A 27,506-nucleotide genomic window follows, 5' to 3' on the forward strand; every position below is an offset into this window, starting at 1 on the left:
TGTCCTACATATTTTGTTAAGTTGTTTTTTAATACAGAAAAAATTTTAAGATATCTGTTATCATGGAATGTTTAGTAACTAGGCGAATAGCCCCTAGTTTCCTCAATTGTGGCCCTTCTCCTTTATAACTCTCTTAAATTATAGTACCTGGAACATAGAATTCTGGATTGTTCTGGCCATTGAATAATAGAACCGGAATGCCTGTTCACTCCTTTGTTTGTTTATTAACTTGTTAATTAATTCATTCAATAAACATTCACTGAATTCCCATAGTAGGCATTATACTGGTTAGGAATATAGAGATCATTAAGATGGACATATTCCCTCTTCTCATGGTTCTGCATGACAGAGAAGAGAAATATTTAAACAAATAAATTCAAATATCTTCTACAGTGAAGAAAATCTACTGCCATTAACGCAGGGCTAGGTTAAAATGCCACTAGATTCCACCCCCCCCGCCCCCAACAAATTCTTCCATTTTCTACCCTATTTTCAGAATCTCTGCTTGTCTTTAACCAAGGCTGATGTAAAACATATCTGTAATCTACAGGCTAAACCGATTGCTTAAAGCTGACTTCTGTCTGATTGGTTAGGGCTGTGGTTAAATATTTTGAATATTGTCCCTGCGAGTATCTCTGTCCCTTTTATGGATCATTCTTCTAGATTACAGTCTGAGCCCATAATAGAGTAGCACCTTAGATTTGGATAGAATGATCAACTTTTTAAGAGTTCTTCTGTCATTTAAGCCTTTTGATTCTCACCAAAATGCTTACAAACCGCAGTTGACAGATGAGGAAATCGTGATTCAGAGAGTCTAAGTGACTTTCCAGTTGGGAAAATTTAAAAAAAATGTATACAAGTTTCTGACCTCCCACCTAAGGCCTTTACTCTTGCCTCAATCTCACTGCCTCTTCATAGCTGACCATTAAATATATTTTAAAGAGGGGAAAATCCAATTGTATAATAGACCTGCCTGTATGAAGCATGATTTTTAGTAGTAATAGTTGGGTATTACCTGGCATGCATATGTTAGGTTTACAGTAAAGAATGCCTACTTTTTATTAACTGTCCTCTTGGATATATTAGTGACTGTCACACCTGAATTATAACAAAGAAGCACTAGAGAAAATTCAATGTGGGCGGCAAAATTCTTTGAAGAATAACTAGTTATAATTGGGGAGTCTGAACACATTTCAGACTTGCACATTTAATATGCAGTATGGTTAATTGCACTGTAATTACAGTATTTTAGAATGCCATGCGAAGTGTTTAATCCTTTTCAGGTTTGCCCTCCAATCAGTAGTCTGCCTTCATTTTCCAGATTGATGAAGTCTGCCTCAGAGAAGGGGGTAGGTAACAAGATTGTGTCGACGTGTCTAATCAACTGGGAAAGTTGTAAAATGAATCTTTCCTATCTGGAATTTATATTTAATCATAGTTATGTTCTCTTTATGAATGACTCCTGATTGGTTAGTTGTAAGAATATGAAAACAGTAAGAGCTTTTATTTACCCAGATGAGTTATGCTAGAGTCATTGTTTGGATCTGATTGAGTTGATGGGGATATTTACATTACCTCAACACATAGATCCACTTAATCTTATTCATAATGTTAATTATATACTCTAAGAGTTACTGTAATGCTCTTATTTATATTTACTACTAGGGTTTATTTCTACATGTGGTGATTGTATGGTTCCCTTCGACTGGACTGTGCCTCTTTTATTTCCTAAAAAATAAAAGGCATTTCCTAAAAACTAAAAAACTGAAAGATTGAAAAAAATTTTTTTAATTAAAAAAAACACGCAAAAAAATAAAAAGGCATCTCTACTCATAGAAACCTGATCTTCAATAGTTTGTTTACTCTGATTTGATGACATCTAATTCAAGGAAGACAACTCAGTTGTTTCAGAGAATTGGTTAAGACTAGTCCATTGAGCTGACTTTTAGTCATTTTTTACCTTCATGTATTTGAATATACTTTTTCAGTGTCTTGAGTGTCTTTCTTTGCATATCCCCTGCAACCTGCAATTCATCTTTCAAGATCTGCCTTGAAATTCTATTCTTCAAGGAAGTATACCCTAATTCTACCAGAAAGAGTGAATCATTGCCTCCTTTATCTCATTTACTGTATCTGAACACTAATACCATTACAGCCCCATCACATTGTACAGGTTTCCCCTGCACTGTTAGAAAGTAGAGCATTCCAATGAAACCTTTCCTAAGCTGAAATAGTATAAGGTGAAGAAGCAATTACCTTAGGACACATCTTGCTAACGGATGCACAAAATAAATTGAAATAAAGCACGGATGCTCACAGAATTCAAAGCTGTGGCAACTTGATACTGAGATGCTGAGTGTAGTTCCCAGGGAAGGAGCTTGGCGGTGCCACTCTCTCAGGTCCTCAGGGCTTGCTGCAAAACAAACACTGACACTATTTTTACTTCTTCTTTTTGTAAAAGTGACAACAGGTACTAATGTAGATCTTCTGTAAAAGTGAAGTGTTGTAAAGCAAACTTTCGAAAAGCAGGAGATTCCTGTATTGCAACTATCTTTTGCTATGTTTGTTATAATTAACAGATTGGTTTGAGAGTCAGAGCCGTATTATATTCATTTCTCTTATCACCCAAATCTAACAGTGTCTGGTGCATAGCAGGTACTTAATAATTTCTCAGTGTTGAATGTTATATTCTTTTTAAAATCTTTTTTTTCATATTTAAAGATGATTTTTTAGAACAGTTTTATGTTCACAGAAAAATTGAAAGGGAAGTACAGAGATTTCTCATGTTTTTGCTATCCCAACATAAGCATAGCCTCCCCAATTATCAATATCTTACACCAAAGTGGAATATTTGTTATAGCTAATGAATTGTACCTTAACACATTGTAATCACCCAAAGTCCATAGTCTATATTATGGTTCATTCTTGGTGTTGTACTTTATGTGGGTTTGGACAAATGTATAATGACATGGATCCATTATTATGGTATACAGTATCATTCACTGCCCTAGATTTTTTTTTTTTAATTGTGATATAATTGACATATGTTACTTTCAGGTATACAACGTAATGGTTCAATATTTGTATATATTGCAAAATAGTCATCACAGTAAATCTAGTTAACATCCATTACCATACATAGTTACAAAATTTTATTTTTTAAGTAATTTTTGAGATATAATTTACATAGCATAAAATCACTCTTTTAAAGTGTACAATTAAGTGATTTCTAATATATTCAAAAAGTTGTGCAAATGTCACCACTATCTAATTTCAGAGCACTTTCATCACTACAAAAAAAAAAAAAAAAAAACTCATTCCTCATTCCCTCCTTCCTCCAGCCTTTGGTAACCACCAATCTAATTTTGGTCTCTGATTTGCCATTACTAGACATTTTATATAAATGGAATCATACAATATGTATCTTCTTAGCATAATGTTTTCAAGGTTATCCATGTTATGTTAGGTACTGTACTTCATTCCTGTCCAAATACTCTTCCATTGTATGGACATATATTTTGTTTATTCATTTACCAATTGATGGAAATTTGTATTGCTTTTACCTTTTGACTATTATGAATAATGCTGCTATGAACTTTCGTATATCAGTTTTTTTTGTGTGGGTATGTGTTTTTAATTATATTGGATATATACACAGGATTGGTAACTCTGTTTAACTTTTTGAGGGACTGCCAAATTATTTTCCAAAATGGCTACACCATTTTACATTCTTATTGGCAATGTATGAGTGTCCCAATTTCTCCACATTTCCCCCAACTCTTATTATTGTCTGTCTTACTGATTATAGCCATCTTAGTGGTGTATAAAGTGGTATCGTGGTTTTGATTTGCATTTACCTTGTGACTGATGATTTCGCACACCTTTTCATGTGGTTATTTTTTTTTTTTTTGACTTTTTTTGATAGGATATTCCTACATGTAGATTTTTTGCATTCTGTTTGGCATTCTCTCAGTTTCTATAGTTTAGTATTTGTCATTAATTTTAGAAAATTTTCAGTCATTAGTACTTCAAATATTTCTCTCTTCTCCTGGTATTTCAATTACGTGTATATTAAACCTTTTGTAATTGTCCCACACTTCTTGGATATAGCGTTTCTTTTTTCCCCCCATTCTTTTTCACTTTGCTTTTCAGTTTGGGATGTTTTTTGTTGACATATCTTCAGGCTCATTGATTCTTTTCTCATTTGTGTCCAGTTTGTCCATGAGCCCATTAAAGGCATCCTTCGTTTCTGTTATAATATTTTTTATTTCTGGCATTTCTTTTTGAATCTTTGAGATTCTGTCTCTGTGCTTACATTGCCCGTCTGTTCTTACATGTTGTCTACATTTTTCATTAGGTCTTTTAGCATATTAATCATAGTTATTTTAAATTCCTGGTCTGAAATTTCTAAAAATTTGCCATTTCTGAATCCAGTTCTGATGATTACTCTGTCTCTTTAAGCCAGGTTTTTTGTCTTTTAGTATGCCTTGTACTTTTTTGTTGAAACCCACACTTGATGTATTGGGTAAAAATAACTGAGATAAAGAGGCCTTTACAGTGAGGTTTTATTTTTATCTGACTAGGAATTAGGCTGTGTTTACTGTTTGTTGTTATGATTTCAATCTTCTTAAATTTGTTAAAACTTGTTTTGTGGCTGAAAGTATGATCTATCCTGGAGAATGTTCTGTGTACACTTCAGAAGAATGTATATTCTGTTGCTGTTGGATGGAATGTTCTGTACATGTCACTTAGGGCCATTTGGTCTAAAGTATAGTTCAGATACAACGTTTCTTTATTGATTTTCTTTTTGGATGATCTGTCCATTGTTGACAGTGGAGTATTGAAGTCCCCTGCTATTATTGTATTGCTGTCTATTTCTCCAAATTTGTTGGTATTTGCTTTATATATTTAGGTGTTCTGAAGTTGGATGCATATATATATACACACACACACACACACACACACAATTTTATATATCCTTTGATGAATTGATGCCTTTAGAATTATATAATGACCTTTTTAGTCTCTTGGTACAGTTTTTGAGTTGAAGTCTATTTTTGTCTGATATAAAATCTGTCCCATCGTCCCATCCCCATTCCATAGTAACCACCATTTTACTCTGTTTTTATGAGTTTGTCAACCAATATTTCTTTAATTAAGCTTTCTGCCCCTTTCTCTCTCTTTTCTCCTGGGACTCCCTTATTAGTTATCATGAGTGTTTCCTGTAAATCCTATAGGCTTTCTTCATTCCTTTTTACTCTCTTTTCTTTTTTCTCCTCTTACTGATGATTTCAAGTGATGTGTCACAGATTCTTTCCTTTGCTTGATCAAGTCTGTTGTTGATGCTCTCACTACATTTTTCATTTCATTCATTGTATTTTTCAGCTTCAGAATTTATTTTTTTCATGATTTCTGTCTCACTGTTAAACTTCTCCTTTTGTTCAAGCATTGTTTTCTTGGCTTCATTATGTTCTCTTATAAAGCTCACTGAGCTCACTTAAAAATTATTTTGAATTCTTTGTCAAGCAATCTGTAGATCTCCATTTCTTTAGGGATGGTTAAAGAGCTTTATTAATTTCCTTGGTATCATGTTTTCCTGATTCTTTGTGATCTGTGTAGCTTTATGTTGATGTCTGTGCATTTGAAGGAGCAAACACTTCTTCCTGTCTTTACAGACTACTTTTGACAGGTAAAGACTTTCTCCTGCCATGTTCCCAGACTGATAGGACTGCCTCCAGGATCTCAGTCAGGTAAGGCTGGAGCTGGGTCATGTGTCTGTTGTCGTGTCCTACAGTTGGGTTGATGGTTGGTAGGCCTGGTTCCTGCTGGATTCTCAGGTGGACAGAACAATCTCTGAGACCATGCATGAGCAGAGCTGGAGTCAGGTCATCAGGCTGTGTCCAGGGTCCACAGTTGAGTTTGCAGACAGCAGGCCTGTTCCCAGGGCACAGACATGTGTGGCTCCTACAGGGTCTCTGAGTGGGATCCTGCTGGGTCCTTGACTGGGCAGGACTGCTTCTAAGACCACTGTAGAATGGAGCTGGAGCTGGAGCTGGGTCAAGGGGCTGCTTCTGGGTCTCCAATCAAGATCAAGGTCAGCAAACCTGCCATGGGGCTTGGACAGGCAGGACTTCTTTCAGACTATGAAAGAGTGGGGCTGGAACCAAATCTTTTGGTCTGCGGGTGGGACCACATTTGGTGAGTCTGCCATCAGGGTGCAGGCCTACCTTTTCAAAGCAGCTCTCCTTGGTTTGTGTCACCTCCTACCTGGATTCAAAAGGAACTTTTGTCTGTGGATGGTTGCCAGATTGTTGTTTGTGTAGGGCAATGTGAACTGGGAACCTCCTGTTCTACCATCTTGCTTCATCACCAACAACCTTTTTCATTCAATATTCCAAATATGTTTCCCCACTGTGTTTGGCCTACATGGTTTATGGTAAGAAATCAGCCATTAATTTTACTGAGATTCCTTGTACATGATATGTTGCTTCTCTCTTGCTGCTTTCAAGATTTCCTTTTTGTCTTTGTGTTTTAACAGTTTGATTGTGGTGTGTCTGGGTGTGGATGTCTGAGTTGATCCTACTAGGAATCTGATGAGCTTCTTGGATATCTAGATTGATTTTTCTCATAAAATTTGGAAAGTTTTCAGCCATTATTTTTTCAAATACTCTTCCTGCCCCTTTCTCTCCTTCCCTTCTAGGGTCTCATTATATGTGTTGTTACACTTGACTGTATCCCACAGGTCTCTGAAATTCTGCTCAATTTCCTTCACTTTTTTTTCTCTTTGTCTTCAGACTACTGGAGAATTTGACCTGTTTTCAAGTTCTCTGATTCTTTCTTCTAACAGTCTGAATCTGCTGTTGAGTGCTTCTAGTGAATTTTAAATTTCAGTTGTACTTTTCATCTCCTGAATTTCTATTTGGTTATTTTAATAAGTTCTCTTATTTATATTCTGTATTTGGTGATGCATACTTCCCATACTTTTCTCTAGACATAGTTTCCTATAGTTTTTGAACATATTTTAAATAGCTGATTGAAAGTCTTTGTCTAGTAAGTTCAATATCCGAGTTTCCTCAGGGAAAATTTCTGTTGTCCACTTTCCCACCCCCACCCCCCCTATATGGGCCATACTTTTGTGCTTCTTAACTGTATTGTAATTCTTGAAATCTAGACATTTTAAATAACATAATGTGTCAACTCTGGAAATAAGATCTCTCCTTTCCCTTAAAGCTTGTTATTGTTGCTGTTTGTAGTAGTAGTAGTTGTTGATGTATAATTCTGAGTAGGCTGTAGTTTTTGTTGTGTGTGTTCATTGAAGTCTTTGCTTGGTTAGTTTATTGGTCAGCTAATGACTGGACAAAGATTTACTTAAGTGAGTTGAACCAGTAAGTCTTCCAGCTTTTGCCTAGAGTCTCTTTGTGTATATTGGAACATGCCTTTAGTGTTCGGGTAGGGCTGTTTACAACCCTACCTTAGCTTTCAGTTCCTACTTATGCAAAGCCTCAAAGTCAGCCAAAGGTGAGAACCTAAGGTCTTTTCCAGTCTTTCTTGGTCATGTGCATTGCCCTCTGCAGCACATAGCCTTCTAGAGTCCTAGGAATTTGTCAGAGCTTTGTAATGACCCCTATGAACTTCTCATTGCCTAGCTTTCCCTTTTAAGTGTTTTCATCAACTTGTTGGCTACCGTAACTGTTTCTACTTCCTCAGGCATCTGTAATGTTAAACAATTGCTGCTGATTGTTTTCTACAGATTCCCCTGTGGCAGAGGCTGTTCACAATGGGCAAGTTCTGAGGCAGGTCAAATAAAAATAAGTGTTGTGAGGATTTTCCAAGCAACTGGCAAACTGATGATGGTTATCTGGGAAGGGGCTATGGAGGAGCTACAACTCCATTCTGCCCTTGTAGAGACTGCTAGGCTGCTAGTTTTCACTGTCATTGTAGGGTTGTTGATTTTCAAGGCTACTGGAGTTGAGATGAAATACAATTCTCCTTACCTTGAGTGTGGGTTGGATTTAGTGACTTGTGTCGGAAGAAAAGAAGATGGAAACATTTAAAAAGTAACTTTACAGTGGAGAAACCTAGTGGACAGCACTTTAACCAAGTGATCAAGAATGATCAAAGTTTAACATCAACAGGGATAAGTTATGTTGATATCTTATACCCAGTGATATGATGCAATGAGAATGACACTTTACCTCTGTGCTAGTTTTCCTAAAACCCATAATTCCAGTGTAATAATGGGAAAACATGAGAAAAACACAAATTGAGGGACATTTTTCAAAATACCTGTCCAGTACTCTTCAAACTGTTGAGATCATAGAAAATATGGAAAGACTGAGAAACTGTCACAGATCAGAGAGGATTAAGCCATGATGGCTACAAGTATCATAGTATCCTAGACTGGATCCTAGTACAGAAAAAGAGCATTAATGGAAAAACTAGTAAAATCCAAATTAAATCTATAGTTTGGCTAAGGGTCTCATGCCAGTGTTAATTTGTTAGTTTTGACAAATATACTTTGGTTATGTACCAGCAGGCTATAGATACATAGGAAGGATGTATAGGAACCTCAGTATACTCTGTACTGTCAGCAACTTTTCTGTAAATGTAAAATTATTTCAGAATAAAAAGTTAAAAATCAATTGGCATTCATCATATTGACATATTAAAAATAAAAACCTGTGTGATCATCCCAGTAGATTTCAGAAAAAAGGCATTCAAAAATATCTAACCACAATTCATGGTGAAAACTTAAACTAGAAATAGAAGCTGAACTTCTTCAATCTGATAAAGGGATCTTAAAATCCTGTATCTAACAGCACACTTAATGATGAAAGACAAATGTTTTCACCCCTTAAGACTGTTTATAAACATATAAGAGATGTCTCCTCTCACCACTTTTATTGAACATCATACTGAACATCCTAGCCAGTGCAATAAGGAGAGGGGGAAGTATAATCTGGAAGACGTTAAACTGTATTTATTCACAAATGATGTAATAATAATGTCAGTTCTGCTACACAAGAAGATAAAATTATAGACAGTATATGACAATAGAATATATACAGAAGCTACTAAAACTAATAAATGAGCTTTCCAAAGTCACAGGACATGGAGCAATATGAAAAATCAATTATATGTCTATATAATAGCAACCAACAACTAGGAACTGAAAGTTTAAAATGGTTACTAGCTTCCTATCTTTGTTTTGTGTTTATCACTAACAAAGTTTTTGAGTATTCTGCTCTACCTCATTTTTCTCATAAGATGCATGGTTTTTATTGTGCAACTTGGCACAGCACGTTGATTTTTAATAACATGTCATGTGTAGCAGAACTGACTATAACTTCTTTCTCTGACAGTGAGAAGCCTACCTACCATTATCTACAGTTTATTTATTTATTTATTCAATCCTAGCATGCATGTTGAGTAGTTTCAGAATTGCTAACCCATTCTCCAGAGGCAGATTTGTCAACTAGGATAGTGTTTGTGTACAGTTCATTTTATCTTAATCTTTAGTGTTACAGTAACCAGTCAAAATATTGTTATCCAAAGTTACTTAGCCCAGCTCCTTCTCACTCCATCCCCTTTAGTGAGGTAATGTCATACACTGGTAATACAGTTAGACTTATTTAGCTCTTACACTTCAGTATTTGATCCATTTTGAGGTAATTTGTATATAGTGTAAGGTAAGGGTCCAACTTCATTCTTTCCTGCATGTAGAGATCCAGTTTCCCCAGCACCTAGTTGTTGAAAAGATTGTCCTTTCCCCATTGAGTGATCTTGGCACCCCTGTCAAAAATCAATTGACCATAACTGTGAGGATTTATTTTGGGCTCGTCTTTTCTATTCTATTGATTGGTATGTCTGTCCTTATGCCAGTACCACATTGTTTTATTTGCTGTAAATTTGTAGTAAGTTTTCAGTTGGAAGGTATGAGTCTGCCAATTTTATTTTTCTTTTTCAAAATTGTTTTTGCTATTTAGGGCTCCTTGCAATTCCATATGAATTTGAGGATCAGCTTTCCATTGCAATGAACAAGGTTATGAACAATGGCATTGAATCCATAGATTGCTTTGGGAATTACTGATGTCTTGAAGGTGTTAAGTCTTCCTATCCATGAACACCAGATATCTTTCCATTATTCAGGTATTGTAAAATTTCTTTCAGCAGCGTTTTGCAATTTTCAGCATACAAATTTCTCGTTTCTTTGGTTAGAGTTATTCCTATGTATTTAATTATTTAAGATGCTATTACAGATGGAATTGTTTTCCTAATTTCCTTTTGATTATTCATTGCTTGTATATAGAAACACAACTGATTTTTGTGTTTTGATAGTGTACTTGGTAATTTTGCTGAATTTGTTAACTCTATTAGCTTTCTTGTGGGTGGTTTTTTGTTTGTTATTGTTCTATTAATGTGATGTATTACATTGATTTTTCTTATGTTGAACCACTTGGTCATGTTGTGTAATCCCTGAAATGTGCTGTTGGATTAGTTGCCAGTATTTAGTTGTGGGCTGTTGTATCTGTATTCACAAGAGTTATTGGTCTATAATTTTCTTTTCTTATGATGTCTTTATCTGGCTTTGACATCACAGTAATGCTGACTTCATAGCATGAATTAGGAAGTGTTCTCTAATTTTCTGTTTTTTGAGAGTTTAGAAGGATTGGTGTTAATTTTCTTTGAATATTTGGTAGAATTCACCAGTGAAGGCACCTGGTCCTGGACTTTTCTTTGTTGGAAGGCTGACTCTATCCCTTTCTTGTTGTGAGTTTATTGAGATTTTCTGTTTCTTAAGGCAGTCTAGGTAATTTGTGTGTTTCAAGGAATTTGTCCATTTCAAATAGGTTTTCTAATTTATTAGTGTGCAGTTATTCATTCTATTTTCTTATAATCCTTTTTATTTTTGTATTATTGGTAGTAATGTCTCCACTTTCACTTCTGATTTTAGTTATTTGCATCATCTCTATTTAGTTTAGCTAAAGGTTTGTCAATTTTGTTGATATTTTCAAAAAAATAACTTTTGATTTCATTGATTCTATTGTTTTTCTGTTGTGTATTATTGTATTTATCTTCACTTTAAATCTTCATTTCTTTCCTTTCACTAACTTTGGGTTTATTTTGCTCTTCTTTTTCTATTTTCTCAAGGTGTAAAGTTAACCATTTACAGCTATAAATTTTCCTCTGAGCACTGCCTTCATTGCCTCCCATGAGTTTTGGTATGTTGTGTTTTTGTTGTTAATCTCCTCTAAGTGTTTTCTGATTTCCCTTGTGATTTCTTCTTTGAATCTTTGGTTATTGAAGAGGGTGTTGTTTAATATTTATATATTTGTGAATTTTCCAGATTTCCTTCTATTATTGATTTCTAATGTCATTCCATTAGGGTTGAAGAAGACACTTTGTATGATTATGATTTTAATCTTTTAAAATTTCTTGAGACTAATTTTTTGTTGGCTGGAGTGCTCTGTATGTGTCTGTTACATCTATTTGGTTTATAGTGTTGTTTAAGCCCTCTCTATCCTTACTGCTCTTTTATCTAAATTTTGTATCCATTATTGAAAGGAGGTATTGTAGTCTCCAACTATTATTGTTGATATGTTTCTCCCTTCAGTTCTGTCAATGTTTGCTTTGCGTATTTTAGTTTTAGTGTGTGTTTGCTATTTATATGTTTATAATTGTTATATATTCTTGATGGATCGACGCTTTTGTGAATATATAATGTCTCTTGTAACAGGTTTTAACTGAAATTCTGTTTTGTTGATATTAGTATGGCCACACCAGTTCTCTTTTGGTTACTATTTGCATGGAATATTTTTTACACTGTTTAACTTTCAACCTATTTGTATCTTTTATATTACTGAGTGTTGTATTTTGTTGTAATCCTTTAATGATTACCACATTAAATAATAAGTCTGCCATCACTTTTATTGTTGTTCTCCTGTGTGTAATATGTATTTTTCTTTGGCTATTTTCAAGACCTGAATGTTATATTTAGTTTTTAATAGTTTGACTATGATATGCCTAGATGGTCCTTGAATTCCTGCTGCATTATTTATAGACAAATTCTAGTAACAGTTCCAATATCTAAGACTCTGAGAATGGCTAAGTATTCACTGACTAAAATGGAGTGGCATTGAGTTAATATATAGATTGTGTTGGTATAAGATGAAGTATGTATGAAATAATGTTTAAAAAAAAGTAGAATTATTATATATAAAGATTTGAAAAGGAAAAATATTTGTTTATATAAGAAACTTATAAATTTAACAGACTTTTGAAAATAGTGTATTAAAGTGAAAGTTTTCTTCCTCTGAAAACCTCTTTTTTTATAACAGCTTTATTGAGATATAATTCACATACCACAAAATTCTCCCATGCAAAGTATACACTTAAAGTATACACTCTAATGGCTTTGAATATATGCACAATTCAACCATCACCACAATCAATTTTAGAAAAATTTTATCACCTCCACAAGAAGCGCCACACCTGCTAGCAGCCACTTACCCTTTTCCCTCAGTGCAGACAACCACTAATCAACTGTCTCGCTCTCTGTGGATTTGCCTACTCTGGACATTCTAGGCATATGCAATCATACAATGTCTGATGTTTTTTGACTGGCTTTTTTACTTAGCATAATGTTTTCAAAGTTCATCCATGGTAGAACATTACCAGTACTTTATTTCTTTTTTTATTAAATAATGTCCCAATGTTATCATTTTTATATCATAATTAATATTATAATAAATAGCTCTGTACATAAAGCCTTTTAGGGTAGATTCCCTAATATGCAATTAGTTGATCAAAGGAAATGAAACTTTTTTTCCTGTTGTATTTCAATCTTATTTATCTATATGCCTCAAAAGATTACATAAATAATGTGGTTTTACTTTAATCTCCTGGAAACAGAAACAAACATGAAAGAGAAAACCCTTTACAGGGAGGGGATAGCTCAGTGGTAGAGTGTGTGCCTAGCACATGCAAGGTCCTGGGTTCAATCCCCAGTACTGCCATTAAAATAAATAAATAAACTTAAAAAAAAAAAAAAAACCCTTTGACCATTGCTTTCTCCCACTCCACTCCTCACCCCTCGGGCCTTTTCCTCTACTTTCTACTCCTAGAGGCAGCCATTATCCTGGGTATGGTATATATCCTTTCAATTCATTTTTAAAAAGTCTCTCCTTCCCTTTTCACTGTCTGTATAGTGTATGTATATACATATTTTTAAAGGTTTTTAATTACATGTTACATGAAGGTTCATGAACCCATTGTGATGCCTGCAACATAAATCCCTATGTGCATTATTAAACAGAACAAAAACTAATTATTATCACTTCTATCCTTTCCATCAATATTCATATCATATAAATAAACCATAGTGTAATGGGAGATCTGAATGCCAATAATTGACTCTAATGGCCATCCTAATAATTCATTCCATGCCCTCAAGATAATACCCTATTGTATTTCAGGAGGCTATTTTAATTTCAAGGAAGGTAAACAGGATTAATTTCAAGGGGCTGCAGATTCCGTGTGGAACCAAGGCACTCAATTTGATTATAGATTTGATAATTAATTAACTCATTCTCAAACTCCAAAAGTGATACCTAATTACTGTATAATTGGAGTAAACAATTATATCAGCCATTTAAAAAGTGGAACCCTGTGAATTAACCCAAATATTTAATGGATGCTCTGTTGGTATTTGGTCTAGTATAAGAAAATATTTGATTATTTAGGTTTGGAGGAGGCCTCTGCCATTGTCCAGTAGTCAGAGCAACTGCTTAGATACAACAGGTTTCCTGGCTGCAGTATGAAAGCTAGATGGCCATGATTTGTTACTCAAATCTCTTGATTTTTTTTCTGGAAAGGAATCATTTATCTTTATATAAAGTACCTGGTGGCAACACATATTATCCGTATTTTCATATAGTTGAGTTTGAATTGTCTCATTTCCTGGGCCTTCTTTAAACTCCGAGGATTACGATATCATCTCAAGTGATCTTAAGGCAAAGGCCATTTGGTTATTTTGGGGGGATCTTCATGGCAACTGATTTCCAACTGTATTGAATTATCTTATGAAAAGCTAGGGAAATGATTAAATTCTAAGATACCAAAATTATTTTTAAAGTTTCAGAATTTTAATTTACTCTATTTAAAAACATGACGCTGCCCTTTTAGATCATTCATTCTACTGCTAAATCACTGATGCTAAAATATTATATTGCCTTTTTAGAGGAAGAGGAAGCAGTACTACTGCTTTTTCAGTTTGTCTTGAATTAGAATTTAGTAGGAATATGGGACCGATGTGGTTACAGCATGTACCTATATTCTAGCTTCCCCTTCCCCATCTGTCATGGAGACCCAACTCAGTAAATGCAGTTGGGCAGTTACATAAAACAGCATGCGAGGGATGAGCAGAAGCACTGTGCTGGTGCAGGACCCACCCACACGAAGAGCTTTGAGGTAGTGAGAAAAACCAAGATGTGCAGTAAGCCTAATTCAACTTGGATTTATTTTGTATGCTTAATGACTAGTGTAAAAGAACTGCCTATTTTAGCTTATAATTAGCATCCACAACCCCTTTTTCACACACCTGTAACTTTTTTTTTTTTGAAGAACACCTATTTTATGTCAAATTCTGGATGTGGTGTTTTGTTTATCTTCCTCTGCTTGTTCAACACTTACAGCTCTTTCAGGAGAGTACGTATTAGTACTTATGCCCATTTTTGGGTGAAGTTCAAAGAGGTCAGGAGACTTAACCAAAGACTGTCTGGCAGTTGGGGGTTGGGGAGAGCCATTTTGAAATCTGGCAGGCTCTAACCCAGAGCTGGGTATAAACGGTGCAGAAAGCAGTGAATTGGGACAAATGCTGGTCTTCACTCCACCAGGCTCTGCTGCCAGGCAGATGTGTGACCTTGGGCATTCGAACTGCAGTGGCCTCCTCCCTAAAGAGATTTTCCCTCCGCAAATCAGATAATTCGTGAGGTCCGGAGACCCACCTGCGCCGGGGCCCAGTTCTGACCACCTCTTAAACCCAGTGCTGCTGGAGGAAGCCAGCCCAGGAGCTGGGACTGTTAACTGACTACCACGCCCTCCTTCGCTCACTGTGTAATTTACTAGGTCGGCCTGTTTCAGTACCTCTGTGCTTTTCAAGGCGCAAAACGTACAACACTGAGCCTGCCCCTGTGGACACCTAGGTTTCCTTGCACCGCCATCAGAGTCCACTGTGCGAGAATTGGGGAAGAATCCTGGGTGTTTATTGCCCATTACGTCCCACTTTACGTTGGCAGCTCGCGGGGAGAGGCCCTCAGGCAGCGTTCCAAGTGGGGTTCTCATAAAGGTTGCAGACCCACGGCAGGTTTTCTCCTGAACGCGCTTCTGGTGTCTGTGGTGGGTGGAGGCGGAGAAGGGGGTGCAAGAGCGAGCAGGGAGAACTCGCGCAGGCCCTCACGCCCTCTGCCTGCGCATCCTGCGGCGCCGGCCTCGGGCGAGGAAGCCAGGTCGCAGAGGCAGCCGCAGGCTAGGGCTCAGGTTGCGAGCCCGCTGCCTTCGCTGGTGCCTCCGTCGTCCCCACCTCCTGCCCCTGGGCTGCGGGTCCGTCTCCGCCCCTTTCCCCGCCCGCCGCCGGCCTGCAGGTGTAGAAGTCAAGGCTGCTGAGTAGGTGCGTGGGGATGATCTCACCCGCGCGCTCCGCGCCAGGAGGAGGAGGAGCGGGAGCTAATCCAACTTCCGGGTAGTGAAGGCGCAAGCCACCGGCATCTTGCTTTTTCTTCCTCTCTTCCCCCGCTGTACCCTTCGCCTCTCCCTCCTTTCTTTTTATTCCCGGCCCCACCTGCCAAAATGAACAGCTCGGACGAGGAGAAACAGCTGCAGCTCATCTCCAGTCTAAAGGAGCAAGGTAGGCAGGCGCGTGGCTGCCAGGTGCGGGCAGCCGCGGCCCGTGGGCGGAGACCACTCCAGGGCGCTGGTTTTGGGGTGGTGGAAGCTGGGCGGGAGGTATTGGGGCCGCCGTGGTCACCCCAGTAGCTTCGTATCCGTGGAGAAGCGTCCTCCGCGTCCTGCGCGCTTTGGCGAGCCCAGGGCAGAGGGTAACGTGCGGGTGCTTGCTTGTCGGGCCAGGCAGTGCGGGAATAGCTACGCGCTGGTGGATTTAGCTGGCGATCCAGGGTTCGGGAAGGGACAAGGATTCTGGCGCGGACAAGGGCCCTCGGTGCCACCTTACACGCGGGAGACGCGGGTGGGGCCAGTTATCTTGGAGAGGGGGCGGTTTGAGTAGCTCTGCTGGCCTTGCTCCCTAGCCTTGGCCCCACCCTTGCACATTGAGGCTGGGAGGCCTGCGGCGCTGCTTCACAGCCTTTCCAGCTTTTCATTCTGGTTTGGCCTAGTTCCTCTTTCCTTACCCAGCTAAGATTTTGAGGCCATTGGTGTGTTATATCGCTTCCCATTTTTAGCAATTTATTAGTCAGTGAGGCAACACCCTGCCTATGTTGGGCTTCTTGAATTAGAACTTGTCTCTGGTTTGCAGGAAAGCCAGGCCATGTGCATGCGTTTCTACACTGACTAGATAAAGAACTGTTTTAATCCCTTAATAAAGAACTGTTTTAATCAGTCATTTTCAGCACTTAACCACACTTCTGAACAAGGCCACCTTAACAATCAAGTGTGAACCTAACACTTTTTAAATTTAAAATTATTATTATCCTGACCAAAGGTGGCTCGAGAATATGGGTCACGATAGAGAGGAACCATACAAATTTAGGAAGTAAAAAATGTGTAGAAAAAAGTGCTTTTCTGACTAACTTAATGACATAGCCATATAGTGGAAGGGTCCCTGCTCTGTGGCTAATCTGGGTGTTTGGTCTCAGCTCTTTCATGTCTCTTGACTCAACTCACCAACTCTATAAGCTTGAAAGTGTGTCTTCCCATCCATGGGTCTTGTGCTTAATCAAGCCTTACTTGACTAAAGGCTAAACCAGATATTTCATGAGGTCTGTCCAGTACTATGACTTGTTACTCCTAGAAACTACAAACATACATTCATAAGGGTATGTGGATCCCTCTGAAGTCCACATTCCTGAAAACACATTTCAACATGACTATTCAGTAACTGTGTGGCCTTGGGGAAATCATTTAATCTCACCAAAATGGACAGAATGCATTCCTCTGTGGTATCTAGCATCTAGACAGTGTTGGATAAAGTTAATGGCTCTTGTCTTCCCAGTAGCTTCAACTCCCATCCTAGATTAGCCTAAGGCCATACAATCACAAGCGTCAGTGAATCTAGTAGGTGGGCAAAATGCCTTTATCTGGAATTTCTCAAGTGTTTTAGTGAGGGGCTGGTTTTTATTAGTATTTTATTTCTAAGTAACACTAGCCTTCTCTTCCCACCCCCAACATAAAGACTCTTCATATCTAGGCTGTTGGGAGTTTTCATTATTGGTAATACCTGTCATTGGATATATCACCTCTTTTGATGGATGGTCAATTTTCAAAAAATGTTAAAATTTTTAATTTCACTTCTTTTCATCTGTATATAATTTCAAGGACAGATTAACAGTGCAGATAACCCACGGGTTATTTATATTTGACTTTGGAACAGATCTTTGTGTTGGATTTGAGAGCTGAGAAAAATGGAGGATTTTTTGAGTTTCTAGTTCTTTCTCCAGTTATATTGGAAAACAAACAAATTTATGCATTAGTATTTTTAGAGGATATATTTCCTCCATTATAGGCATGTCAAAGGTAATAGAACAGTTAGACTTTGAAATTTGTGTTTCTTGAAGATAACCTTTTTTTTCTTTCTTTCTTTCTTTCTTTCTTTCTTTCTTTCTTTCTTTCTTTTCTTTTTTTTTTTTTTTTTAGGATATTGAGTCTGGTTATACAGGTGTTGGGATTTTTTTTCAGCCCACAGTGTGATTTTTATACATCTCAAAACCAGGTCATTTATTTGTCAGTGGATTGTAGACCGTGATAGCAATTGACTTATTTCAAGAGTATTTAATTACTGTTTAAATTTTGGAACTAACTGGGAAGCTAGAGATTTGAGTTGGAAAAACTGGCAACTAGGTGTTTGGACTCTTACCAATATTATGATCAATTTTGAAAGCTGGTGTGTGTGATTTATTTTTGAAAATAGATAATATTTTTTACTGCCTGTTAACATTGTGAATAATTCCACTCCTATTTAATGTGAACAGGAAGAATATTATTGATTAAATATTCTATTTTTATTTTTTAATGCTAAGTAAACATATTCATTTACTCCTTTGACAAATATCAGGTACCTACCGTATGTGAGGCCCATGTGCTAGGCACTGGAGGAAGAGATGGTGAACCAGACAGACAGGGTTCTTGTCTAGTAGACAGTCATTAATCAAATAATCATACAAGTCAGTTTGTACAATTACAATGTTTTTTCTAGGATATAGTCTTTGAAATGGAATTGTTGGATTAGAGGACATGTACGCATAACTTTTTTCTAGACATTGGAAAAGTGCCCCCCTTGCCAAATGGCTGTACCATTTCACTTTCCCCCCAACAGTGTCCATTTCCCCACACGCTGGTCAACATTGACCAACAGCAGTCTTTACTAATTTGACACATGACAGGTTGCTTAAATTTTGCAAATCTGATGAAAAAAAATAGCAACTTTAAAAAATTTGACCTGATTATTAGTAACCTTTTAACATGTTTATTGGCCATTTAGTTTTCATCATATTGTTCCTTCCCTAGTGTGTTTTAAGTCTAAAATATGAACCCATCCCATAGGAGGGTGTTCTGAAAGAAGGTTCCCATCTACTCTAAATGGCGGAGCTGACAGCAGCCTTCCCTAATGTGAAGCCTTTAGTGGTGTGGTGAATAAGGCTGCTTTTGATAAAAGTTGTGAAATGTAATCACGGAGTCTGTCATAATATGAACAATCTCTAATTTATACTTACCATTCCCTAAGCTCTACGTCTTATAAATCACACCCACTTCTGAATTACTTCAAAACATTGTATGTTCCCTTCTAGTGAATAGTATAATTAGCTATATTATGTCTTTCTAGAAAGTTATATAATGTCCCTTTAAAAAAAATTAGCCAGCGTGCGATTGCTTATGCTCAAGCAGATGTTGAGGTAATGAGGTAGTTCTCCTTTTGTCTTTTTGGGGGCTTTATTTTATTGGACTGATTGACATCTTTAATGCACTGAAAAATGGCAACTTAGGATTCTATTTCCAGTGCATATTTCCTAGCTTACTAAAGTGGACATTTCCCTTACAAAACATAATACAATTTGCTCCCCATCCAGAATTCTGTTGGGAAATGATAGACTTAGCTCAGCATTTGTTTAAGGTACATGATTTTCTTTGTAATTCATTCAGCCCACATGCATTGAATATTCATAACCAGGCACTGTGCTAGGCATCACAGAGATAGACAAAACCTTGTCCCTGCTGGTGAGGAATTCCTAGTCTAGAGATGCTAGGAGAGTGTCTAATTGGACTTGTTTGGGTCATGTGTTTCAATTCTTTGGCCAGGGAAGGGCAGAGCCCCTTGATTGGCAGCCCCTACAAAGACCAATGGATTGGAGTAGTCCAAAAAAGAATGGTGTGCCACTGCCGGAGGAGGGTGGAATGCAGGCTGGGCAGACATAAACAACAGATGTCCACTAAACTAGTCACCATAATAAGGCTGTATCATTTGGATCTTGTTGAGGAAGTTTTGAAGAGAGTGATTGCCACTGAGCAAAAAGGATGTTCTAACCTAAGACCAAAACAACAACAACAAACAAACAAAAGTTATGGGCTGTTCTTGGATGAACACTATTTAAAATGGATTTCCTATGGTAAGATAATTGGTTTTAAAGCAAGATAACCTTTCATCTTGAGAGTTGGTATCATTTTCTCCAAGATTGCTGAGCCAGTGCTTAAGGCTCAGATGGAAATTTAGTCAAGCTTATTCCTAGAGTTGATTTAGTAATTAAAAGAGGCTTCCACTGTTCCCTTAGCTTCTAGGCTAGAAAATAGCCAGGACATTATTTTGACAGAAGGGGCTGAAACTGTTGTCTGCCACAATCAGTCTGGAAAAGCTGACTCATTGTCAATCTTGGACCCACAGAAAGCTGTTTGAGACTAAATGGCTGTCTTGGTGTCAAGTGCAAACTTGGCTTTACACCACTGTTTTCCAAGTGTGGTCCAGGGGCCACCTGTGTCTGAATAACCAAGGTACATGTGCATTTACTTATCTATGAGAAGAGGGTTGGTAAATTTATTTTTCTTCATTCGGTAATATTTTTGTAAGATTTACCTTTAAATTTTTTTGCTTTAATAAAAAACTATAATATGGATTGAGAAAAGTACACAGAATATAAATGAACGTCTCAGTGAATTATTTTAAAAAGTAAATGTTTCTTACAACACTTAGAACATTTCCAGAAGCCCCTTCATAACCTCTCCGATTACCGTAAGATACTCAGTGTCACCAAAGACAAGTTTTGTAAGTTTCTGAAATTTACGTAAATGGAATCATACAGTATATATTATTTGCTTCTGTCTTCTTTCACTCATTATGGGTGTGGGGTTTACCAGTATTGTTGCATGTAGCTGTAGTTCATTTGTTTGCATTGCTGAATAGATTCCACCATATGAATATGCCAAAAAAATTTTAAGCTAATATACTGGATATCAGGGGTTAATAGACTTTTTCTGTAAATGGCCAGAGTAAGTGTTTTAAGCTTTGTGGGCCATATAATTTTTGTTGTAAACCAGTGTACTTATTAAAAATTCAGTTTCCTCCTATAGTTGGTGAGCCACTGCCGAAGAGACCCCAGTTAGACACTCAGCATGGCCTGAGGAACCACATCTTCTAGTCAGAATTTCACTATTCACTTAACACTTCCATTAGGTAGATCAGTCTTACTTTTGTTTTTGAAAAAAAATTAAATTTAAAAATAAACATATACTTGTAGAAGAAAAAAGCATATAGAGTGAAAGTACAATTACCTATTCCTTCTAACTCATTGTTTCTCAATCTTTATTTAATTATACTCTCCTAAGGAGTCTTTTGGGACATTTTTTCCCCTAGTTGATTCCCCTCCCCGTAAAATTTTAATACCACAGATATACTCTGCATCTTTTTGTGAACTGTGATCTTTTGGAGGGCTGCAAGCCATTGTCATATGTAACATTTTTTTCCCTCTTTGAGGATGTTGTCACCTTGTTGATAATCCATGTTCTAATCCCATTTCCATTCCTCAGAGTTATCTACTGTTAACCTTTTGTTGTATTTCCTTCTAGAAATTGTATTGGATGTACGTATATATTTATCACTTTATATATTGTAGAATTCATACCAGTACATACAGAGTTAAATCTTTAAAAATTGATTGCTTAATGTTCCACTGACTGTATGGATCTCCCACAATGTAGTTAGTGTCCTCTGAAAAACAAACTTCTGTATTTTTATTGGTTTTAAAGCAAGATAACCTTTCATCTTGAGAGTTAGTATCATTTTCTCCAAAATTGTTGAGCCAGTGCTTAAGGTTCCGATGGAAATTTAGTCAAGCTTATTCCTAGAGTTGATTTAGTAATTAAAAGAGGCTTCCAGTGTTCCCTTAGCTTCTAGGCTAGAAAATAGCTAGGGCATTATTTTGACAGAATAATGGAAATAATTGGAAATAGTTGAGTTGGAGACATCAGTTGAACTCATGTTTAGCTTAATATAGATATAGATGGTTATATACAGAAATATATGTATTGGGTTAGTATACACATATCTATTTCCTTGCTTTGTCAGCTGAGAGCCTAGGTGTACCAGTAGCAGTGAGTACATCTAGCTCCAGAACATGGCTTCTAATACTATTCTCCAGTAAAAAGAACAGAGCTCCTGGGAGAAACGGCTGACTCTAGGTCTGGAGTGACTAGGGCAGGTTATATACAAGATGAGCCTGGAGCATCTTGTATACTAGAAAGTAAGTGCTCAGATGAGCCCACAGTGATGGGGATATGTCAAAGAGTTACAAAGAGCCAACTGAAAGAACTTCCAATGGCCAAAGATGGAACAGTCTGAACAGCAAAACACTGGATTATAACCCAAAGTATAAAATAAATATTCATAAGTCCATACTGATATAAATAAATGATTGAATAAATGAGAAGAGGAAAATCTTCCTTACAGAACAAGTCCAAATAATTTATATATATACTGCTCAAAGAGGTCCAGCATAATGCCTGCTCCTTAGCTGTGGGCTGTGCATAGTGACCTCCTTCCAGAGAGGACAGTATCAAAAGGGAGGAAATAGTAGCTTTACAGTGGAGAAACCCGACAGACATTACCTCAGCTGGGTGATCAGGGTCAGCTTCAATAGTGATTTAAGTCATGTTGATGGTGTGTACCTTTGATTTGAGGTGATGAAAATGGCACTTTACCTCTGTGGTCCTCCCCCCAAAATCCATAGCCCCAATCTAATCATGAGGAAAACATTCCATGTTGAGGGATATTCTACAAAATATCTGACCAGTACTCCTCAAAACTGTCAAAGTTATCAAAAACAAGGAAAGTCTGAGAAACGTGTCACAGTTGAGGGGTGTTTAAGGAGACATGATGACTAAATGTAATGTGGTATCTGGATGGGATCCTAGAACAAACATAGGACATTAAGTAAAAACTAAGGAAATAAGATAAAATATGGACTTTAGTTCATAATAGTTTGTCAATATTGGTCCATTAATTGAAATAAATGTGTCATACAAATGTAAGATGTTAATAATAGGAGAAGCTGGGTGTAGGGCATATGGGAACTCTGCTATGTTTACAGTTTTGCTATGAATGTAAAGTTTATAAAACTAAAGTTTATTAAAAACAGTAATGCTGCTTACATCCTTGTACACATATATCTGTAAGTGCAGCTGTAGGAAAAATTCTCAAAAGTGGAATTGTTAGATCCCAAAAGTATGTGTATTTTAAACTTTGTTGTGCTGTAGATTTTACTCAGTAATGCTGTTACACAGCCAAGCTTTGCTTTAAAATGTAGAAGGAACACTGCTTTTGTTTTTCTCTGTTTACCATGCTAAGTATTTTAAACATTAAAACAAGAGTTCTGAAATTTTTGTATGGTACAGTGAATAGTAATATATTAGGATCCTTTCAGTTACTTGAGCCTATCTCAAATCCTCTGGCACAAATCAGGGTATGAGTCATGTATGTATGTGTGTGTGCATGTATATATATATATATGTGTGTGTGTGTGTATAGTTTTGTTTTAAATGAGACTTTGAGGAGCAGTTTTAAGTTACAGAAAAATTGAGCAGAAAGTACAGAGAATTCCCACGTAGCCCCTCATATCCCCCTTGCCCTGTCTCCTGTATTATCGTCTTGCTTTAGTGTGGTACATTTCTTAGAATTGGTGAGGCAGTATCGATCCATTATTATTAAATAAAGCCCATAGTTTACTATGGTTTATTCTTTATGTTGTACATTCTATGGGTTTTTACAGTTATATAACATGTATTCATCATTACATTATCAAACAGAATAATTTCACTGCTCCGAAAATTTCTTCTGTTCTACCTGTTCATCACTCCCACCTTACCCTGAAACTCCTGTCAACCACTGATCTTTTAACTGGCTCCATAGTTTTGCCTTTTCCATGATGTCATATGGTTGCAGTTGTACAGAATGTAGCCTTTTTAGATTGGCTTCTTTCACTTGGTAATATGCATTTAAGCTTCTCCCATGTCTTTTTGTGCTTGGTAGCTCATTTCTTTTTGTCACTGAATAATACTCCATTGTCTGGATGTACCACAGTCAGTTTATCCATTCATCTGTTGATAAACATTGTGGTTGCTTCCAAGTTTTGGCAGTTATAAATAAAGCTGCTATAAACATTCGTGTGGTGGTAAGGTATGGGGGAAGGGAAATAGTCCTGTGATAGAGTCTCTGTCTTTTAGCGAGCCTGTGCCCCAGGGCTGTGACTTTCATCAGTGCTTGTCAGTTTTATTTTTCCCCTGTAGGTGAGATAAGAAGGCTAAAGGGGACTGGAGTTGAGTATTACCTTCCCTTAAGTCTGTTAGGCTCTGATAAAATAATATCTCTTGAAGGAAGGCCTTAGGCATACTCTGGGCATATACTCTGGGCATATTTCATGATGACTGCTTTCCCTCTCCGCTGCCAGAAGCAGTCGGGAAATTTTCTCAGTATTCACTGTGAGGACCTGAGGAAGTAAAACTCACTAAAGCGTCGGGGCTTCCTAAGACTGGCCCACACTTAGAGTTTTTGACTCTCAAACTTGTTGGAACTGAGCCTCTAGTTTGTCAGTTACAGTTTAGACTGTTGCTATGTTGGTACTGATTCCTGAGGTTCTGCACCTTGGCTCTGCTCTAATAAGTTGTGTTCCTCTGTATCTCCCCGAGTGTCTCTCCAATTTTTGGAGCCGTGATTTGCCCTGTGATGTCAGTTCTCTGGTGGACCTAAGAAGACTTACTGATTTTCAGTTTGTTCACCTTTTTTGTGATTGTAAAGACCAGAGTGTCAGCTTACAAGCTCCTTACATGCCAGAGCAGAAACCAGACTTACATGTGTACTTTCATGTTACTCATTTTCCTTCCTTTCTGTTGATTAACTCCAAGTCATCAATAGTTTGAGAGTACTTCTTAAGTATAATTAAATTATTAACACTGTACTGTGTGTTCTACCAAGTAATGAGTGAATTTCAGTTTTACCATGATTTCTTTTCAGATATGAAATCTGTCACCTTTGTTTTTTGATCAGATTTTCCAGTAGTGTTTTCCTTGGCTTTTCTAATGCTTTAATTAACAAGTGAGGTATAAATGACTTCTCTTTGTATTCTGGCTTTAAGAGCACGATCCATTGGGATGTGTGCAGAAGGGAATAATGTCCTAATTGAACATTATCTGTTATGACTCATGTCCTCATACCCCATTAGTAAGAGGTATTTCAAGGTTCCATGAGTCTCAGAGATGCAGACTCAATGGATGAGAATATATATTAGAAGATTTCACAAGGTAGTGTTTTTCTGGTTATCTTTGATGGCTATTGGAAGCTTGATTTTTAAGTGTCTTGTAACATATGATAAAAGAGATCCTTTTAATGTGAGGAGGAGAGCATGTGCTCTTCCATGATTTGTTCACGTGAAGCCCTGGATCCTTTCTTCCTTCTTCCTTAATTTAACACACGTTTATCACGTGCCTACTGTATGTCAGGCTTTGTGCTAGAAGAGAGCGTCTGGACTCAGAAAGACAGTCTTCACCCTAGAGGGTTGTTTCTGGTCTAGTGCTTTAGCACGTTGTACACAGTAATGCTCAGAAATTTTTTTTTTACATGAATGACTTTGGGAATCAGTAGACTGGTTCTACTTCCACCATTTCTGACTGTGGGGTTTGAGTTTTCTATGTATTTGTGTCTTCAAATTTTTAAAAATGGGGACATTAATATTTGGCTTAATTGCCCTACATCACAGATTTATATGAACCAACTATTCTTTCATCATAGGCATGAACTCTGCTTGGTATTCTGCTAGGTGTGAGGTATATAGTAATGTATTGAGTGGGAGAAAGCACAAGAATATAGGCCTGTGCTCAATTTATAACGTTGCGTGCTCTAAGAGAGATATATGAACAGCATTGTACTCTGGTAGTTTATTAGAAATATAAATGCTGATTTTTGTCTGAGGTATATGCGGAGAGCTTCTTAAAAGAAATGGCAGTTGAATTGCATTGAAAAGAGGAGGTCGGGAAGATGGGAAGAAGACCTTGCAGGTAGAGGGAAGAATATTTGTAGACTCCTGGATATGAAAGGTCTTAGAGGATTCAGGGAAGCATTGGGGCTTTGGATGTGATGGAGTGAGTTGTGGTCTCTGAAGCTGAATGGCGAGAGGAGAGTGGGATCCCCCAGCTTGTGAAGCTGATGTCTTTGGCAGCTTTTAAACAAGAGAATGAAATAACTAGGTTACTTTGTTATAGTGCTATTCACCTTGCGAATAATGAACTTGGGATAGAGTGAGGCTAGAGGCTAGATAAGAGGGTTTTGCCGTTACTGAGGGTCAGAATTAGGGCAGCGATTCCTATAGAGGAAGGGCAGATTGGAGAGACATTTTGATATCTTAGCAGTTTAGTGATCCTTTGGAGGTGGAAGAAAGTGGGGAATCAGGGGTGATCCTGAGGTACTAGCCGGGGACTAGGTAGATGATGATCCTGCAAACAGGATGTAGGAGGCTTGGGTGGAAGGGAATTGATAGTTCACTTTCCAGCATGTTGAGTTTGAGGTGCTTATAAGGTATCTGGACAGAGATGTCCAGAATTGTACTGTCCAGTAGAACTTTCTGCTGTGATGGAAGTGTTCTGTGTCTACTATCCGCAGTGGGAGCCACTAGCCACATGTAGCTATTGAGCACTTGAATGTGGTCAGTGCAGCTGAAGAGCTGAATTTTCAATTTCATTTAATTTTAGTTAATTTAAGTGTAAATAGCCACATGTGACTAGTGGCTACCACATTTGACAATGTGGGTCTGGAAAGTACTGGTTGGAAATACTGATCTGGGGCTAAGCTATGTGCGTTAAGCTACCTGGGACTGAGAGGTTTCCAGGGACACTGGACTCTTCAGTCCTAAACCTAGGAAAGTCCCATGCAAACTGTTGTTCACTCTTGCCAGAGGTGCTGTTGACCTGTAGTTACGGACTTCGGTTATCACGTTTCTCAAGCAGTTAAGTCTACTCAGCTGCTTCCTGGACTGGCTATGTCATGATTGGCATCTTGGAAAAAATTCCCTTTCTTAGCATTAGGGAGTTAGAAAATAGAAAACCAGCATGATTCTTCAAACACGTGTGCTGCCTGACATTCTCCTTGTTTTCTCCACTTCTTCCATTTTCTTCCATTCTATACCCTTAGGTAGTGAGTCCCCTCTTCGGCTGCACATTAGAATCCCCTAGGGTGCTTACTTCTCAAAAAAAAACAAAAAAAAAAACAACAAAAAAACGGATGCCCAAAGTCCACCCTAGACCAGTTAAATCAGAATCTTGGGTTGGGGATAGGTGGAGAGGGGACTGTACAGCTGCAGGATTTAGAAGCTCCTCAGGTGATTCTGACATGCAGCTGGGATTGAATAGTACAGCTTTAGGTACGCTTCCCCACTTCTTTGCTACTTTCTTTCTCAGTAAAACAAACTGCAGTTGATCTTTAGTCCCCTCTCTCCTCCTTTTAATTGGTGGAGAGTAATGATACTTAAGATTTCAGGGATTTTCTGCTCTGCCATCTTTCAGGCCACGTGTGACAGAAGTAAGCCTGAAACCTAAGGCATTCTGGAGCCGCCTAATCTGTTGTCATGAGCAGAAGATCTGGCATACTTTGCTGTATCAGTAATAGTAACGATGGCCACCACGTATTGAACACTTACTATGCCTGAGCACTCTTGTATCTTACACGTTAGCTCACTTGCTCTTAGTGACAACACTATGAGAGACGTACAGTTACTACTGATAACCGTGAGGAATCTGAGACTCAG

At 37.6% G+C, this 27,506-nt stretch overlaps 1 protein-coding gene across 5 annotated transcripts in view; it reads left to right on the forward strand.

Moving 5' to 3' along the window:
• The first annotated feature begins 15,442 nt into the window (after nucleotides 1-15,442).
• HSPA12A (heat shock protein family A (Hsp70) member 12A) overlaps nucleotides 15,443-27,506 on the forward strand; it is a 272,940-nt gene continuing 260,876 nt past the window's right edge. For 3 of the 5 annotated variants that reach the window (XM_014558206.2, XM_006183472.3, XM_032490819.1), the window contains exon 1: nucleotides 15,465-15,904. In XM_014558206.2, the coding sequence (XP_014413692.2) occupies nucleotides 15,847-15,904 (58 nt within the window). In that variant the 5' untranslated portion in view covers nucleotides 15,465-15,846. Of the gene's footprint in view, nucleotides 15,905-27,506 lie in introns of all 5 variants that reach the window. The other 2 variants (XM_032490815.1, XM_032490816.1) reach the window with 1 other exon arrangement.

Source organism: Camelus ferus, chromosome 11 (genome assembly GCF_009834535.1).
Source record: "Camelus ferus isolate YT-003-E chromosome 11, BCGSAC_Cfer_1.0, whole genome shotgun sequence".
Taxonomy (NCBI): domain Eukaryota; kingdom Metazoa; phylum Chordata; class Mammalia; order Artiodactyla; family Camelidae; genus Camelus; species Camelus ferus.